Genomic DNA, 15,583 nt, shown 5'->3' with positions numbered 1-15,583 from the left:
AATTGTGCAAAAGGGGCTCTTTCTCCTCTGTGCACATCCCTGATAGCAATACAAGCAGATATTGCTCTACATCTTTAAGTGCTAATATGGTTTTATTAAAAAATACATAGTTGCCTCATATAACAATGAATAAAATATAAGATATGCAGGATCCCAGGTAAGGTAGCCTCACTGGTTATATAAATGAAGCAGATATTGGCACATTACAAAGCACTGATAACAATGCGAAGGGACACAACACTTTTATGAGAGGTATAATTTCAGTAAATATGTGTATTCATCTCATACAGGTCTTGCATTGGACTATCCCTTAGATTTCCCCTTTAAGAGTTGACCGGTAAGATGTTTGCTCATTCTTTGGCCCTCAATGGCAACCATTGCTGTCGGCAGCCCAAAAAGGCAATTTTGCCAATTGACAAACTCAGCTCTGTCACACCTGCGTGTTGTATTGACTGATAACTATAGGCAATAAGAGGTGATATATCTGTTGCCTAAATTGTGACCCGGGAAAGAACACAGACATTTATGCTATTCAGTCATGAAAGGGTGTACCATGAAGCCCAACGTGCACGGTTTACATTTTGTGAAATCTGTAAATTACCAGCACATTCTACAGCAAACATTCTTCTGTATGAATCCAAAGCAGCCGTAGGCAGTACCTTTGATTCTCAAAATTCTTATTTTACAAAAAAACAAATTCATTTTTCTTTTATATGCCTTGCCCTCGACTTCCTATTTAGGGTTTCTCTTGTTCTTACTGCAGGACGAGCTTTTCAAACTCCCGGCGATCATCTGATAACACTAAGGGAACCCGTGTTTGACCTCTCATTTCACTTGCAGTGGCCGCTCATTTCCACTACAATTCCACTAAATGTGATATGGCGCCAATTGAAATGAAAACATGATCGTGTCGATTCCACCAGGTTTAGCTCATATAGGATGGTCCCGAGTAAGAAACCTCCCACTTTGACATGTATAGGTCCTAAGAGGTTAAAAAAAGGCTAAAATACCAAATCAAAATCACATTTTCAGTGCTATAAGAATAGAAGGTTTTCACAGAACTGAAACTGGCCATAGACTTGAGATAAATGTTTACTGAGTTTTGCCTGGTAGTTGATTGTTAAGTGCGCTCACATAAATGAAATTTTAATCTGTCATATACAGCCAGTAGTTGGTATGATTAGCCGTTGGCCACGTTTTTCGTGGCGTTTTTGCGGCTTTTTCACCCACGGCCATTTAGCTCCGCGGGAAAAAACGCAGCAAAAAAGGCTTTCTGTCAATGGGAGGCGAGAGACGTAAACACCCGAATATAGGGCATGTCGCTTCTTTTTCCCCGCGGGAAAAAAACGCCTCCGCCTCCCATTGAAATCAATGCTAGGCGTTTCTAGCCATTTTTTTGGCGCACTTTCCGACATGGTTTCCGCGTCAAAAAACGTGTAAAAAAAACTCTGTGTGAACAGGGCCTAAGGGTACTGGAAATTTGTCCTAGAAAACTTTGGTCTAGATCAGGGGTGGTCTATCAAAGATGTGATCTTTTTATCTTTTTGAGGGTTTCATTGTATATCTATCTATCTATCTATCTATCTATCTATCTATCTATCTATCTATCTATCTATCTATCTATCTATAGATAGATCTATATATATAAAGATGTATATATATATATATCTCTATATCTATATATCTCTATATCTATATATATCTCTGTATCTATATATATCTCTATATCTATATCTATATATCTATATCTATATATATCTCTATATCTATATAACTCTATATATATCTCTATATCTCTATATATATCTCTATATCTATATATATATATAATATATATATATATATATATATATATATATATATATATATATATATATATATATATATATATATATATATTAGCTGAAACAAAACCATACAGATAATTAAAAATATGTGCAACTCATTGAAGGGTAACTTAACTTTTTTTAAACTTTTGACATGTCATAGTGACATGTTAGAAGTTTTGATTAGTGGAGGTACAAGTACTCATCTGAGCGCTTCAGACGCTTGGTTTTGGCGATCAGTGGAGTTCTCAGTGCTGGACCCCCACTGATCAAAACTTTTGACATGTCACTATTACATGTCAAAAGTTTTTTTAACGTTTAGTCACCCTTTAATATAATATGAATCTAAACATATTTCTTTAGACATGTAATTGAAGTGCAATACATATATAGGTGCTTATCCATTCCAGAAAATGTAGTACATTTTCATTATTCGTATAATACATTGAATATTATATAAAGTACATGATCTGTTGGCATACAAAAATCAATACAACAACCTGCATCACCCCATAACATCTGCAGTGGGTTAACATGACTGGACACTGCTCTGGCAAAAAAAAAATCTTTCATCCATATAGAATGAGTGACTAGGAATTTAATGATATGTTTAGTGTTTTTTCGTTCGAGATTTGTGGTATGATTTATGTTGAATTTAAAGGGGTTGTCTGATTTGGACACAGGTTGTCATGAAGAAGGAACAATATTTATCTGACTCGATTATTTAACACATAGAAAAATTGTCTTCATTTTCTTCCAAAAATGTAAGCAACTTTAGGTTGTAAAATCCATCCGTGATGTATGTGAATACTCCACCATAAGTAGTTTTTAATCCATATAAAAAAATATATATATCTACATGAGGTCCAGTGATAAGAGGCACAATAACTTCATTTGTGAAGTGGTAATGTAGAATCAGTACAGTTTCAAGGGCACAGTAGGACTTCTGCTGAGAATTATATTATCATCTTCAAATGCCAATATAGAGTGGTCTGCAGTCCCAAGTAAGCTGTGCTGGTCTTCTTGTCCATCTGAGAGCATTTGTTTTTCTTTCCGGACACTAGAGGTTATTTGGCTCCAGGTAATATTGGAGTTCTTAAAAGCGTGCAAAAGGAAAATGCCAACAATAATAGTAAGGAATCCACTCAGGGTCCCAATCATGTCACTGACATCCATACTGTTCCATTCCTTGAATAATATTGCAGAGCAGATGACCACCATCGTGGTAAAGAACACATAATATATTGGGGTTACTATGGACGTATTGAACACATCCAAGGCTTTGTTGAGATAATTGATTTGCGTGCTGACAGACAGAATTAAAGTAGCCAACAAGATGAAGAAAAGGGGGTCTCTATAAACCGGCTTTCTCTCAGTCAACTCTTGAATGGCGATGCCCAAACCCTTGACAGACGATACGGAGAATGCACCAATTATAGAACAGATGGCGATGTACACTAGAATGTTGGTTTGACCTTTCTTTGGAGCAACCACAAAGATAAGGGCAAGGGATGTCACAACTGCCGCCACAGCAAATGTAATGAACCCTGTTGGGAAATAATATTACGTTTATAAAATGCAAAATATATTAATAACACAATATTGTCATTGATAAAATGGAAATCAAAAGTTAGGATCTTCTGTATGATATCATAATCTATAAAGGTACAAAGGAACATAATGATTTCTTAAGCTGTAAATATGCATTTGACAGTTTTTTTTAATCTATAGCTACTATGCGTAGGGTTCTGTTCACACTTGACTCACAGCGCTATTCTAAAATTTCAGGACTCGGGTCAATGGCTTCCTTTATAAACTTAGGCTATGATGTATAAATGCGCCTTTATGCAGAACAAGTTGAGGCGCAATTACACAATTCTTTGATTGCCAATTGATCACGATGATTATGAACGACAAATTAATTACAAATGCATAAAAATCATTAACATTGTTAGCGGTATCAGTAAGGGCTCATTCAGACGAGCGTAAAACTCGTCCGTGTGCTGTGCGTGAAAATCACAGCACACGGACCCATTGATTTATAGGGCCATTCACACATGCAGGAGTTTTCACGCAGCGTGTGTCCGTTGCGTGAAACTCACTGCATGTCCTATATTGGTTTTTCACGCACCTACGTGCCACAATTGAACTTGCGGTTGAAAATTGTGACATATGTATAATGATTTTACTGATGGAAATGTCCATCATATACTTATATACTTGTAGTGGTTAATCATTCTTCACCGGTTGTATAAAAATTTATTATGTGTTAACACGTTTTTAGACTCCATATGCTTCTGTTTTTAATACTTTATGGTGGTGATTTGCTATTTTTGGTAAGATCCACTGACGATTTATTGTGAATTGAGGTAGTTTGCATCATGCCATTTTTCGAAAACAACTTTTAACTCTAGCCAATTCCAGAAGTTGTTCCAAACATTAGATGGGCATTTACACCAATGCAATTATTGTACACTCTAAAGATTTTGTTCGCAAATGCGTTCAGATTTACTGGCTATACAGAACATTTTTGTATCGTGCGTAAATACCAACCTGGATCTCTTAGTTTTATCTCCATATCATGAAGAGAAGTGACCTCTTCTTCCTGAGGAGCGTGTATAACCATCATGGTGGAGCCCAAGATGCACAATACACAACCCAACTTTCCATGGATATTCAGCTTTTCATTCAGGAAATATGATGAGAGCGCCGCACTGAGGAAATGCAGGAGACTTGCTTTAATACATTACATAATATCACCGCTTATGCCTTAATATGACTAAAATACTGGGCATTTAGGAGGGTGGCAAAAAAGAGGTGTAGTCTGAAGACGTGTTAGTTTACAGGATTTTATACCGAAGGCCACACTACGACTATTAATTAAAAAAAAATACTAATTAAGTAAAACAATAACGATCATAATCTGTTAAAATAGCTAAAAAACATATTGGACACCTTTTTTAAACTTTTTAAAACATTTTTTTATATTGAACAGTTCAATGAAATGTGAGTGTGGGTAACGCTGTCTTATTGGAAACTGTGTAGAAGTGTTTGAAAAAAATTGCAATAAGAAAATAAATTAAGAAAATTAGGGTATAAATTTTTTTTTAAAATGTCAAGGTTTGTCCTAAGTGGTTTATGTGAAATAAAAAAAAATATCACACACATTTTTTAAGCAAAAATGTTTAGCAAAAAGAATAATTGGTTTGCAAACTATGAAGCTATTAGGTCCAAACTAGAAGACAACGTCCATGTTCCGACCCATAGAAAAACTTTAGTTTGGACAACTTTGCCAAAACTCTGCTTTCCAATAGGTGTAGATGGTGAACTTGAATGTTGCTCAACATTTGTCTTTCATTTCTATTGGAAAGCAGCTCACGGGGGTAGAGACTATACAACTATTGTGCAAAAATTACATATTCCAATTAAACTTGTGTGACATTTCTGCAGCCAGGATCTCACAGCTAAAGCCACTATGTAGTCCTGGCTGTAAAGATTGTGCAGTAAATGTCATATTAATGCAGGTAAATAGCCATAGTTACCAAATTAGGACGCTCAAGGCACCAAGCGGCGTTACTAGAGTAGCAGGTGCAAATGCGTATGCAATAAAGTTTGCGCCTTCTCCTGCTCCCACTGTAGATGAGAAATACAGGCAGAGGAAAGTGAGGAAAAAAGAATAACATGACTTCCTTGTGTAAATGATTATCAACATTACATAAGATTATCAATTACTACATAGGAGTTCTGAGGAGAAGGAGTTAATGGTGCAAAGTGGTTAAACCAACCTGTAATTGATGAGTTGGGGTCAGGTGGCTTTCCCCAATGGTACATATTGGCTCATGGAAGTAGGTGGGGCTGGCTTATTTTTGTGTTGCCTACCTGCCCTCCCCTACTCTGTTGTTATTGATGGTTGGTACTAAAAACCAAACTAATAATTATTTGTCACAGTTGGCAGAGAAAAGTCACAAAAAATGAGTGACTTTTCATTTTCTATCGACACTTTTTTAAAGATGGGTGGGGCTTAGTGGGAGGGGTGGGGCCACACCAGCCAGATACATTTAAATTATAGAGTAAATCTACGCCAGTTCCTAGCTGCCTATACTAGATATGTGCCTGATTGTGTCACAGAGATTCCCTATGACGTGATCAAAGGGGGTCCGCCTCTAAGTCTCCCCCAATGATCAACATAGATTGTAGCATTCAAAGGGTTAAACAGCGGAGATCAGAGGTTCCTCTGACCTCGGTCGTTAGGGTGGCGCTGCGGCTGTGTATTAATGCTGTTGCGCCACTCCCGATTAACCGGAAACACTTGTACTCATCCTGATGCAGCAACTGCCTTCCGCTCAGGGCGGGAATACTCGTGCTGCGTCGTCAAGCAGTTAAGACTGAATTCACACACAGCGTTTTCACTGAATTTTTTTTGCATTTTTTTCTTTCCAAAAAAATGCTGCAGCCAGATGTTACTTTTAAGTCTATAGTTAAATATGAGAAAGCCTACATACACAGCATTTTGGTTTGTGGCGTTTATGTAGCGCTTTGGGGGTCAATGACATTTTTTTTCAAATCGCAGCATTCTCTAGGTATGGTGTTTTTTTGTGCAAAATGACACTAAATAAAATTGCCACCATAAAGGAGTGTAAAAAAAGTCATAAAAAAACAAAATGCTCTCTCATAAGTTAACATTTACTGGTTCGTAGCCAATGCTCTTACCATTTTGTGTGACCTTTCCTCAGTCCTTTATCAGCAATGCATGGTGGCTATATACAGCTGGCAGTTTATTTACGAGAACGTACAGTATACAATATCACCACCCTTGTGAATGAGCGGGTGTGCCCTCAATGTAAACACTACAGGGTGTGTATCACGTGGCTGGAACTGCACCCACAACTATATCACTATTAGCAGAAGGCGCAGTACATTAATAATCAGACTTACTTGAGAGTAGTCCTGCCCACCAGAGCCACTCCTTGAGGTACGAGAATCCGCCCTGACCTGAAAAACATATTTTTTAATATTACACAGGAACATCTTCCGAATAATTATCCTTATAAATTGCCTTCCTATACATGTAGATGATGTCAATGCAAACGAAATAGAAAATCTCACAGTATTATAGCAGAAATACAAAGCAATTCAACAATGACCCGAAATGATACATTAATTCCAGGAAAGCAAACGTAGTATTTACTTTAGTGACCTGGGTCACTAGTTATTACATGTTGTACCAGAAAGGCAATGACACTGCTCTGGGCCCAAAGATTGTAACTAGTGACATCACATGCTTGGCACTGTCAAGCTGTTAGTAAAGCAGAAACCCAGATTTCAGGTCAGAGGGGAAACTTCGAGCTCCTGAGCCCCAAAGCAAAATCTGTTTCTAATGCTGCTGTCTTCTTATGTGCAAACCGAGCAATGCCCCTGAGTATACCAATGGTCCTAGTGACTAATACGATAAACCAAAAAGAGTCACGACCAAATAATAGAAAAAGTAAAAAAGCCTTTATTAAAGTCAATATAGACACAAATAAACACATAGATAAAACTATACACGATAAAATGAGCCCTCATAAAAAGATGGAATCAGAACATGAAAGCAGCATGGTCCACAAGATAGAAAGCCGGTCAAAAGATCGCCCAGGAAAAAGTGCTTGAATCATACGTTTTAAAGCAAGTGTCAGGTATGGTACGTTTGCACAGATTGGTACAGTAAGGTGAAAAAGATATAATTGCAATCACAGACATATATATCACACAAACAGCAGTGTACCTATACCTACAAAGTACAACGCTAGCCGGGAGATAAAGACCGGGATACGGGGGGACCACTGCTGCACCCGACGCGCGTTTCGCTGATGCTGTCTTCAGCAAAATCTGTTTCTAATGCTGCTGTCTTCTTATGTGGTAGTGGGCCCCTTTCAGGCACCCGAGCCGGACTGCAGCTGCTACCTCTACATACAATATAAAAAACGAAATATTTTCTCTCTGAGGGCATGGCCAGACGTGGCGTGTTTCTGCCGACACTGTCCGCATCAATGCCGCACATAATCTGCGTTGCAGATTCTGTTGCGGCTTTGCCTAAAATGTGCAGGAAATTGATGCGGAATAGACGTTGCGTATTCAGGTGAAGAGGGCTTCCCTTCTCTCTATCAGTGCAGGATAGAGAGAAGGGACAGCCCTTTCCCTAGTAAAAGTAAAAGAAATTCATACTTACCCGGCCGTTGTCTTGGTGACGCGTCCCTCTTTCGACATCCAGCCCGACCTCCCTGGATGACGCGGCTGTTCATGTGACCGCTGCAGCCTGTGATTGGCTGCAGCCGTCACTTGGACTGCAACTTCATCCCGGGAGGCCGGACTGGAGGAAGAAGCGGCGAGTTCTCGGTAAGTATGAACTTCTATTTTTTTTTACAGGTTGATCTATATTGTGATCGGTAGTCACTGTCCAGGGTGCTGAAACAGTTACTGCTGATCGTTTAACTATTTCAGCACCCTGGACAGTGACGTCGCCTAGCAACGCTCCCGTAATTATGGGTGCACACACGTAGTCATCCGTAATTATGGGAGCCCCATAGACCTCTATGGGCCTGCCCGTGCCATAATTACGGCCTGTGATTACGGACGTTTTTACGTTCGTGTGCATGGGGCCTCAGTCTGGCTAGAGACCTAGAAATATATAGGTCCAGCCAGAATGAAGTGATATCCTGTTCGAAAAAACCAATACGGTACGCAACACACATAGCATCTGCGGATTTCATTGCAGAATTTTGAATCTCCATTGAAGTCAATGGAGAAATTCCGCAATGAGTCCGCAACAAGTCCGCTACACATAGCCAGTGTATGCTGCGGACACCAAATTCCGCACCGCAGCCTATGGTCCACAGCGGAGTTTTCCGTCAGCACGAACCTAACTGAAAAGGTGTGGAAACCAATGGAGAATATGTCCGCTGCGGATTACCGCAGCGGAATTCCAGAGCAATTCGGCCACGTCTGGCCATGCCCTAAATGAGAAAACCTTTAATACAGATCAGAGGTAACGTCCACACCCAAAATGACACAATACCAGGGCCACGTCTATCATAAAAGGAACATCTACTGTAAATGAATTCTATTAACCAGAAAATCCTATTGAATACAATATCAGAGCATTTACACATTCATTAACGTAAGGATAATACTTCCCAAAGGGATAATTTTGCTATGAGAATAATTTTTTTTTCTCTAATTTTGGTGACCAGTTAAACTGTTAGTTAACAGCTAACTAATGCCAACACTATGTCTATCCTGTCATACTGTGTGCCGTTTTCATGTTAGATGATCGGAATTCATATAAAGCATATGTACATTTCAATAAAATATTAAATGCTTATTAATATGAAACTGCACCCACCAGGAGCGAAACTTGTTACTGGGCCGCAATGCAAAATCTCTATCAGGGCCCCATTACTTTGTGCCATTTGTAATACCAGTGTCTTCTTATGTAGTAGAAGAGCATTTAGGCCCCCTCATGCACCAGTGCCGGGTGAAACTATAGCACTATCTGTGCACCCCTACAACTATGCCCTCCAAGAAAGGCCATTCCTTTTCTTCCCGTTTGTCAACTTCCCTAATTACTTTGTGGTCTGTTTGGGTAAATGCAATGGGTACTGTACCTGGACACAGAATGGGCAAAGATGTACTTCAAAATTTTAACTGGTAAAATGTGTGCTGTGAATATCTATTTCTATTCTGTGTGTATCTCATTGCAGGAAGACAGAAATTCTTGCTTGTTTTATACTTCTAAATATTAAAAAAAATACTGAAATATGAATTACAGCATTTAATAATGAACCTGTATATGTAATATGATGCCTGAAATCGATGAGACGTTTTATGCTGACAAGTTTACTATAAAACAACATCATCTTTATTGTTGTCCCTAATACTCTGTGTTATGACTAAGGCACCAAAGTGGGAATCTCAGTATCACGCGCGGCCCCTCTGACCCTGCACCAGGCATAACACAATGTATAAAGATTTATCACATTTCACTGGACAATCTGATATTTATTCAGTATCTGAATATTTGGCTAATTATACTAGACATGCAGGTATATGTTTCTATGACGGGTAATACAAATTATGCTAATTGTTTTTTTCCTTTACCCCATACAGGACATTATAGACAATCAAAAAATATTTACTAATAATTTGTAATTATTTGTAATACATATTCAGACCAATTTTTGAAGACATTGAATTATCAATCGTCACCATAGACAATACACATTCAATCACTGGCTACCTTACGGGTCAATACTATGTACGGTTTTGCCACGCGGATTTGCGTGAAGCAAATCCGCAGAGTAGTACAGTACCAGAAAAGTAAATGAGATTTCAAGAAATCTCATCTACACGATTTTCTGCACGTAAATTGACCTGTGGTGCGTATTTTAAAATCCGCAGCATGTCAATTTATTTTGCATTTCAACTTGTCAATTGTATGTAAAAACGCACCTATTTCTGCATCAAAATGTAAAACCGCATCAACACCGCGCCTAAAAACGCATCAAAACGATGGAACCTGACAGAACCCCTGCACAAATGAGACAAACGGAAACCATTGGCACCAGATCCGTCACCATTGAAATCAATGGTGATGGAAACGGAAACCTCTGGTTTCGGTTTGTGTCAGTTTGTGTCTGTTCAGGATCCCGTTCTGACGGAAAACTCTGAAGGAACGTCAGAACGGGACCCCAACGTAGATGTGAACGAAGCCTAAGACACGTCAGCCCCTTTCACCCAGTTCTTCCTATTTTGTAAATAGCTGCAAAGGAACAACTGTACCATAAACAACACACACATAAACCCTTCTCTATAGAAATCCACAAGACTTGAATGCCTTTCTAAGGCCCTGTTCACAAGGAGTTATTTGATGCGTTTTTTTGCAGTGGAAACCGCGGCTATCTTTCCTTACTCGCCAAGAACAGACTGTACCTATACTACACTGTACCTTTACTGGATTTCAGAATTCTCATGAATTTAACCCCTTTCAGACCAGTCATGCCTCCAAAAAGGAACCCTGCACTTGGGCGAAAGATTCCTGCAGCAAAGTTCATGGCTGCTGCCCGAGCTGCTGAAACCCTCAACTGACCCAAGCCCGTCTCCAGGCTGACAAAATACATCAGTCAACAGCAAGCTGCTGAAACTCCCCAGCAGACTGAGGCACGACTACAGTCTCAGCGAGACAGAAGAGCGTTGGCTTCATATCAGTAGCAAACAACGTTTTTAACCACACACAAAAACAACAAACACATAAACCCGTGCGAAGCCGGGTAACTCTGCTAGTTGTTACATATTAATGCGTATTTGCATATTAATCGACTCTTATTTTTACAAATTTATCTTCACGTGCCAAAGGACCCTTATTCCTCCACTAAATATTTAAACATCTAATCTGCAAAAATCAGAACATGTCATCTCATAAAGATCAAAGATAAAATATCCCTTCAACAAGCCCATTGGAATCAGTCAGCTAAAGATTTGTGTGACCTCAACCAGATATATATTTTTTTTAGTAGCCTTGAACTTCCAACATCAAAGCTGCCGGCATTTTCTCTCTTTCTTGTCTTTCCAGAGGTCACATGACTATGTTACCTGGCGTTATAAGCAATAGGAACAAAAGTGATGCTGAAACTACAAAGAGAAACATAACATGACTTAAAGGCATTGACTTGGCTCTTTTCCCAACAGCTCACAAAGTTTAGTACGGAATAGTCTCTTTGACGGTAGACATGAAACCTTATCAAGTATAGTAAACTACATGTGAGCAAATAATAAGTGATCATTTATTAACAATAAGTAATTATAAATGTCAATATTAAAGGTATTACAAATTATGCCGTGCCCACAAGACCTACATAAGCTGTTCTTTATTTCTGTCGGAGGCACGGTTTCAGTTTTATTGGTAAACCATGCTAGTAATAGTGGCCTAGAGTTCTGTAGGTCATGTCCATGACACAAATATTCCCACGGCTCTTCTCCTCATATACTGGCGATGCTCTACCCCCCGTATGTGCCAAGTACAGTACATTCTTTACTTTTACTCCTTACATTACTTTATGGCCTTCTTGTTGGTACATATGCCCTGGGCAGAATTATATAGTGCTTGGATTATCCTTATGTCTTCGTCCATTGATTACATCACGTGTGTGGTGCAGGACTCTCAAAATCCAAATGACCTTTACCGTATACTGCCATTTAGAAATATCCCAAGGCAGGTAAATTCCTCAGTTCACTGTCTGTAACATACGAGCAGGTGAGACTGGTGTTTCAAACAACACAGTTGCCCAATATTTTTTGGAGCCATTCTTTAAATGCTTTCAATTTAGAATTGTGCAATCTCTTTCCACTGTGTTCTTGGAGGAGCACATGAAATCAAATATAGCACATAGTAGTAGAACAATGCAAGTTATAACAGGAAGACGGTGATTTTAAGGTCAATGTATTAAAGTGGATACAAGTAATCTAACTTTTATAAGTCTCCAGCAATATAAAAAATAAGTCTAAAATAAAGCACTAGATTTGATTGGCTGCAGCGGTCACATGCTGCTTGCATGTAAACAATCATTGGGCGCGTCGCTGGAGCATTAGCACTAGGCACTGAATCGCTAGGGGAAAAGATAGGGGAGTACTGGTTGTTTTTTAATTTGCAGCAATGGAACCCGGATAACCCCTCTCCGCCACAATTTTTTTAATTTTTTATCCTTAATGTTTTTTACTTCCCACCTTCATAACCCATAAGTCATAACTTTTTTAATTTTCCGTCTACATTTTTCCGTATAAGGGCTTGGTTTTTTTGCGTGACCAGTTTTTGTTTTTAATAGAACCATTTATTTAATATTTCAATACAATGGAAAAAATGTACAAATTATTTTGTGTGGTGATCTGAAAAAAAAAAAAAGAATTCAGAATTATTTTTGGGGGTTTTGTTTTTTCAGGGTTTAACTAGTGGTAAAAATGACATGTTAGCTTTATTCTGTAGTTCATTACGAATACAGCGATACAAAATATATCATTTAATATGTTTTACTACTTTTACAAAATAAAAATAATTTGTTAAAAAAATTTGTTTTGTGTTGCTATATTCTGAGACCCATAACTTTTCTATTTTTCTGTAGCTATGTGAGGGCTTGTTTTATGTAGATCGAGCTCTAGTTTTAAGTAGCATCATTTTGAGATACATACAACTTTTTGATAGCTTTTTATTCCATTTTTTGGGGAAGTAAATTAGTGTTTTGTTTCCCTTTTGAATTTATTTACGGCATTCACCCTGCAGGATAAATAAAGTTACATTGTAAGGGTATGTTCACACGATGAGAGGCATTTACGTGTGAAAAGACAGACTGTTAACAGCTGCCTTGTTTCACACGTAAATGCTCCTCCTCGCATTTTGCGAGCCGTCTGAGACGCTCGTAAATCTTGAGCTGTGCTTCATTGAGTTCAATGAAGAACAGCTCAAATTACGTGGCAAAGAAGTGTCCTGCACTTCTTTGCTGAGGCAGTCCATTTACGCGTCGTCGTTTGACAGCTGTCAAACGACGACGCGTAAATTACAGGTTGTCTGCACAATACGTCGGCAAACCCATTCAAATGAATGGGCAGATGTTTGCCGACGTATTGTAGCCCTATTTTCAGGCGTAAAACGAGGTATAATACGCCTCGTTTACGCCTGAAAATAGGTCGTGTGAACCCAGCCTAATAGTTTGGACTTCTACAGAAGCGGTGATACCAATTATGTTTATTTTTTTATTTTCTACATTAGTTTAGGAGAAAAGGTGTTTTTTTAAAAACTTTTATTACGTTTTGATCCTTTCTTCCCCAAAAAATGTTAACCAATTTTTACATTTTATTTAGTCCTACTAGGAGACTTGAGCATGTGATCTCTTACATCACTGGTACAATATACTGCAACACTTACGTATTGCACTGTAGCAATGTATTGAGCTTTGGATGTCCTCGTATAAAGCCCTCTGGCAGGGGTTAATAGGAGTATTACAATAGCACACCTAGGGGCTTTCTTTAGGCCCCCAGGCTACAATAACAACCGTCATGGTGATAGTGTCGGAGGGGGCCAAAGTGGTTAAACAGCCTGGATTGAAGTTATCTCCGATCCTGTCCATTAGTCTGAGATGGCAGCTGTATTGCACAGCTGACACGAGCAGCGTATGGAGCCTGCTCCATACGCAAACCCCTTCCCCACTATGCGGTACATGTACGTCAAATGTCATGAAGGGGTTAAAGGGTCTGTCACACAATGACAACCCTTGTCCTATTAGGGAGTATGGACGTTCTATAGGGGTACCCCCATTCAAAATCCCCTCCTATGTGTCTGAACAGAGAGCTGCTCCAGTAAAACTGATACATCTATGCATTACATGGACGGTCATTCATTTGAATGTGTGTCATGTGATGCTACATGAAATTGTCATTAGAATGGAACACTAATGAAACCATTTGCCTCATATTGATATTAAACGTAGAAATAATAGAACAGGAAGGAGGAAAAAGAGAACAATGATGAGGAAGGAAAATGAAGAAGGTAAGTTCTATCATTTTTTCTGAACTTTGATATATTTAGTGTTACTTTAATGCCAGCTAGTCAACCAGTCATGTGACGTGATGAAAGTGATATGATTGGGACACTTCTTCCTGTACTGGTAAAGACATATATTTGTCAATTACCCTGAGCTTATCTTATCATGAACAAACATGTATTATTTTCCTTACCTGCTCTGGTAACTCCTTTGCCAGCCAATCGTAAAAGACCTTTCTTCTTCATGATAAAACTTGACCCAATAAATAAACTGGAACTTATCGCCAGCATTAAACCAATATAGAGGTTGTATTTGTTTCTAAGAGTAGCAATGCCCAGGTTAGTGTCATTGTTGGACTGGCTTATGTTCTGTAGGAAGATAAATGATGATGGACTCTGTGATGTGTTCATGATCTGACACCATGCCTGGGAGCCACTGTGATGACACATCAGAGGTAACACGGACCCTAGAATGAGAAACATAACACAATTTATACTTCTATTCATTACTTATATGAAGCACCAGTGTAAAAAGAACTGATAGCATTAAGAGCAAGTTTACCCGGGACTGGACTTTAATGGTGCATGGTCTACCAACACAAGTAGATTCTGGCAAGGCCGTCCACACCACAAAAGTAGAATATAAGGTTCCTATGCAGCCCATGGAGAGGGGGCCCAGGCCTGGTTGGTCCTGTACCCTTTGCTACTGCATTGTTTGCAAACTAGGGTGTGAGTAATTGGCCCAATAGTCACAGAAAGGTTTCAGTCGAACAAACACTTGGCTCGTCTGTCCTGGGTGGTAAAGCCCAGGACTCCATTTTGATCTTTGCTATGGTTTCACCTCCCTTCCATGTATTCCACCAGGTTCAGATTGTGATCAGGTCTCCTCCAGGCGCTGGTCCCAAGGCTAAAGAGTGACAACTCCATTACCCACTTTAAGTTTGGTTGTCATTCTGTTCCTTCACATAGAGGACTGTGGGGAGGCAAAGCTCCTAGTCAGATGGCAAGGACCATCTAGGCATAAATAATACGCTGTTGACCCAGCTTAGAAACCCATGACAAAATCAGTATTTTCTTGCGGATTTAACTGCGGGTCTGACTAATAGTACTGCAATGGATGAAGTCCGCTGCAGAAATCCGCAACATATAATGCATGCTGTGGTTCTGAAAAAACTTCATGTCTAGAATTCCT

The 15,583-nt window shown here is 39.0% G+C and overlaps 1 protein-coding gene across 1 annotated transcript in view; it reads right to left on the bottom strand.

Annotated features, from left to right (window-relative positions):
• Positions 1–1,907: 1,907 nt before the first annotated feature.
• NIPAL1 (NIPA like domain containing 1) overlaps positions 1,908–15,583 on the bottom strand; it is a 35,082-nt gene continuing 21,406 nt past the window's right edge. Inside the window, exons 2-6 of the mRNA XM_075849604.1 lie at positions 14,586–14,858; positions 6,762–6,818; positions 5,369–5,459; positions 4,380–4,540; positions 1,908–3,373 (exon numbers count right to left, since the gene is read on the bottom strand). Of these exons, the coding sequence (XP_075705719.1) occupies positions 2,742–3,373; positions 4,380–4,540; positions 5,369–5,459; positions 6,762–6,818; positions 14,586–14,858 (1,214 nt within the window). The 3' untranslated portion in view covers positions 1,908–2,741. The remainder of the gene's footprint in view (positions 3,374–4,379; positions 4,541–5,368; positions 5,460–6,761; positions 6,819–14,585; positions 14,859–15,583) is intronic.

The sequence above is a fragment of the Rhinoderma darwinii genome, chromosome 1 (genome assembly GCF_050947455.1).
Source record: "Rhinoderma darwinii isolate aRhiDar2 chromosome 1, aRhiDar2.hap1, whole genome shotgun sequence".
Classification (NCBI taxonomy): Eukaryota; Metazoa; Chordata; class Amphibia; order Anura; family Rhinodermatidae; genus Rhinoderma; species Rhinoderma darwinii.
The sequence above is the reverse complement of the archived record's forward strand: the minus strand, read 5'-3'. Positions and strand labels throughout refer to the sequence as shown.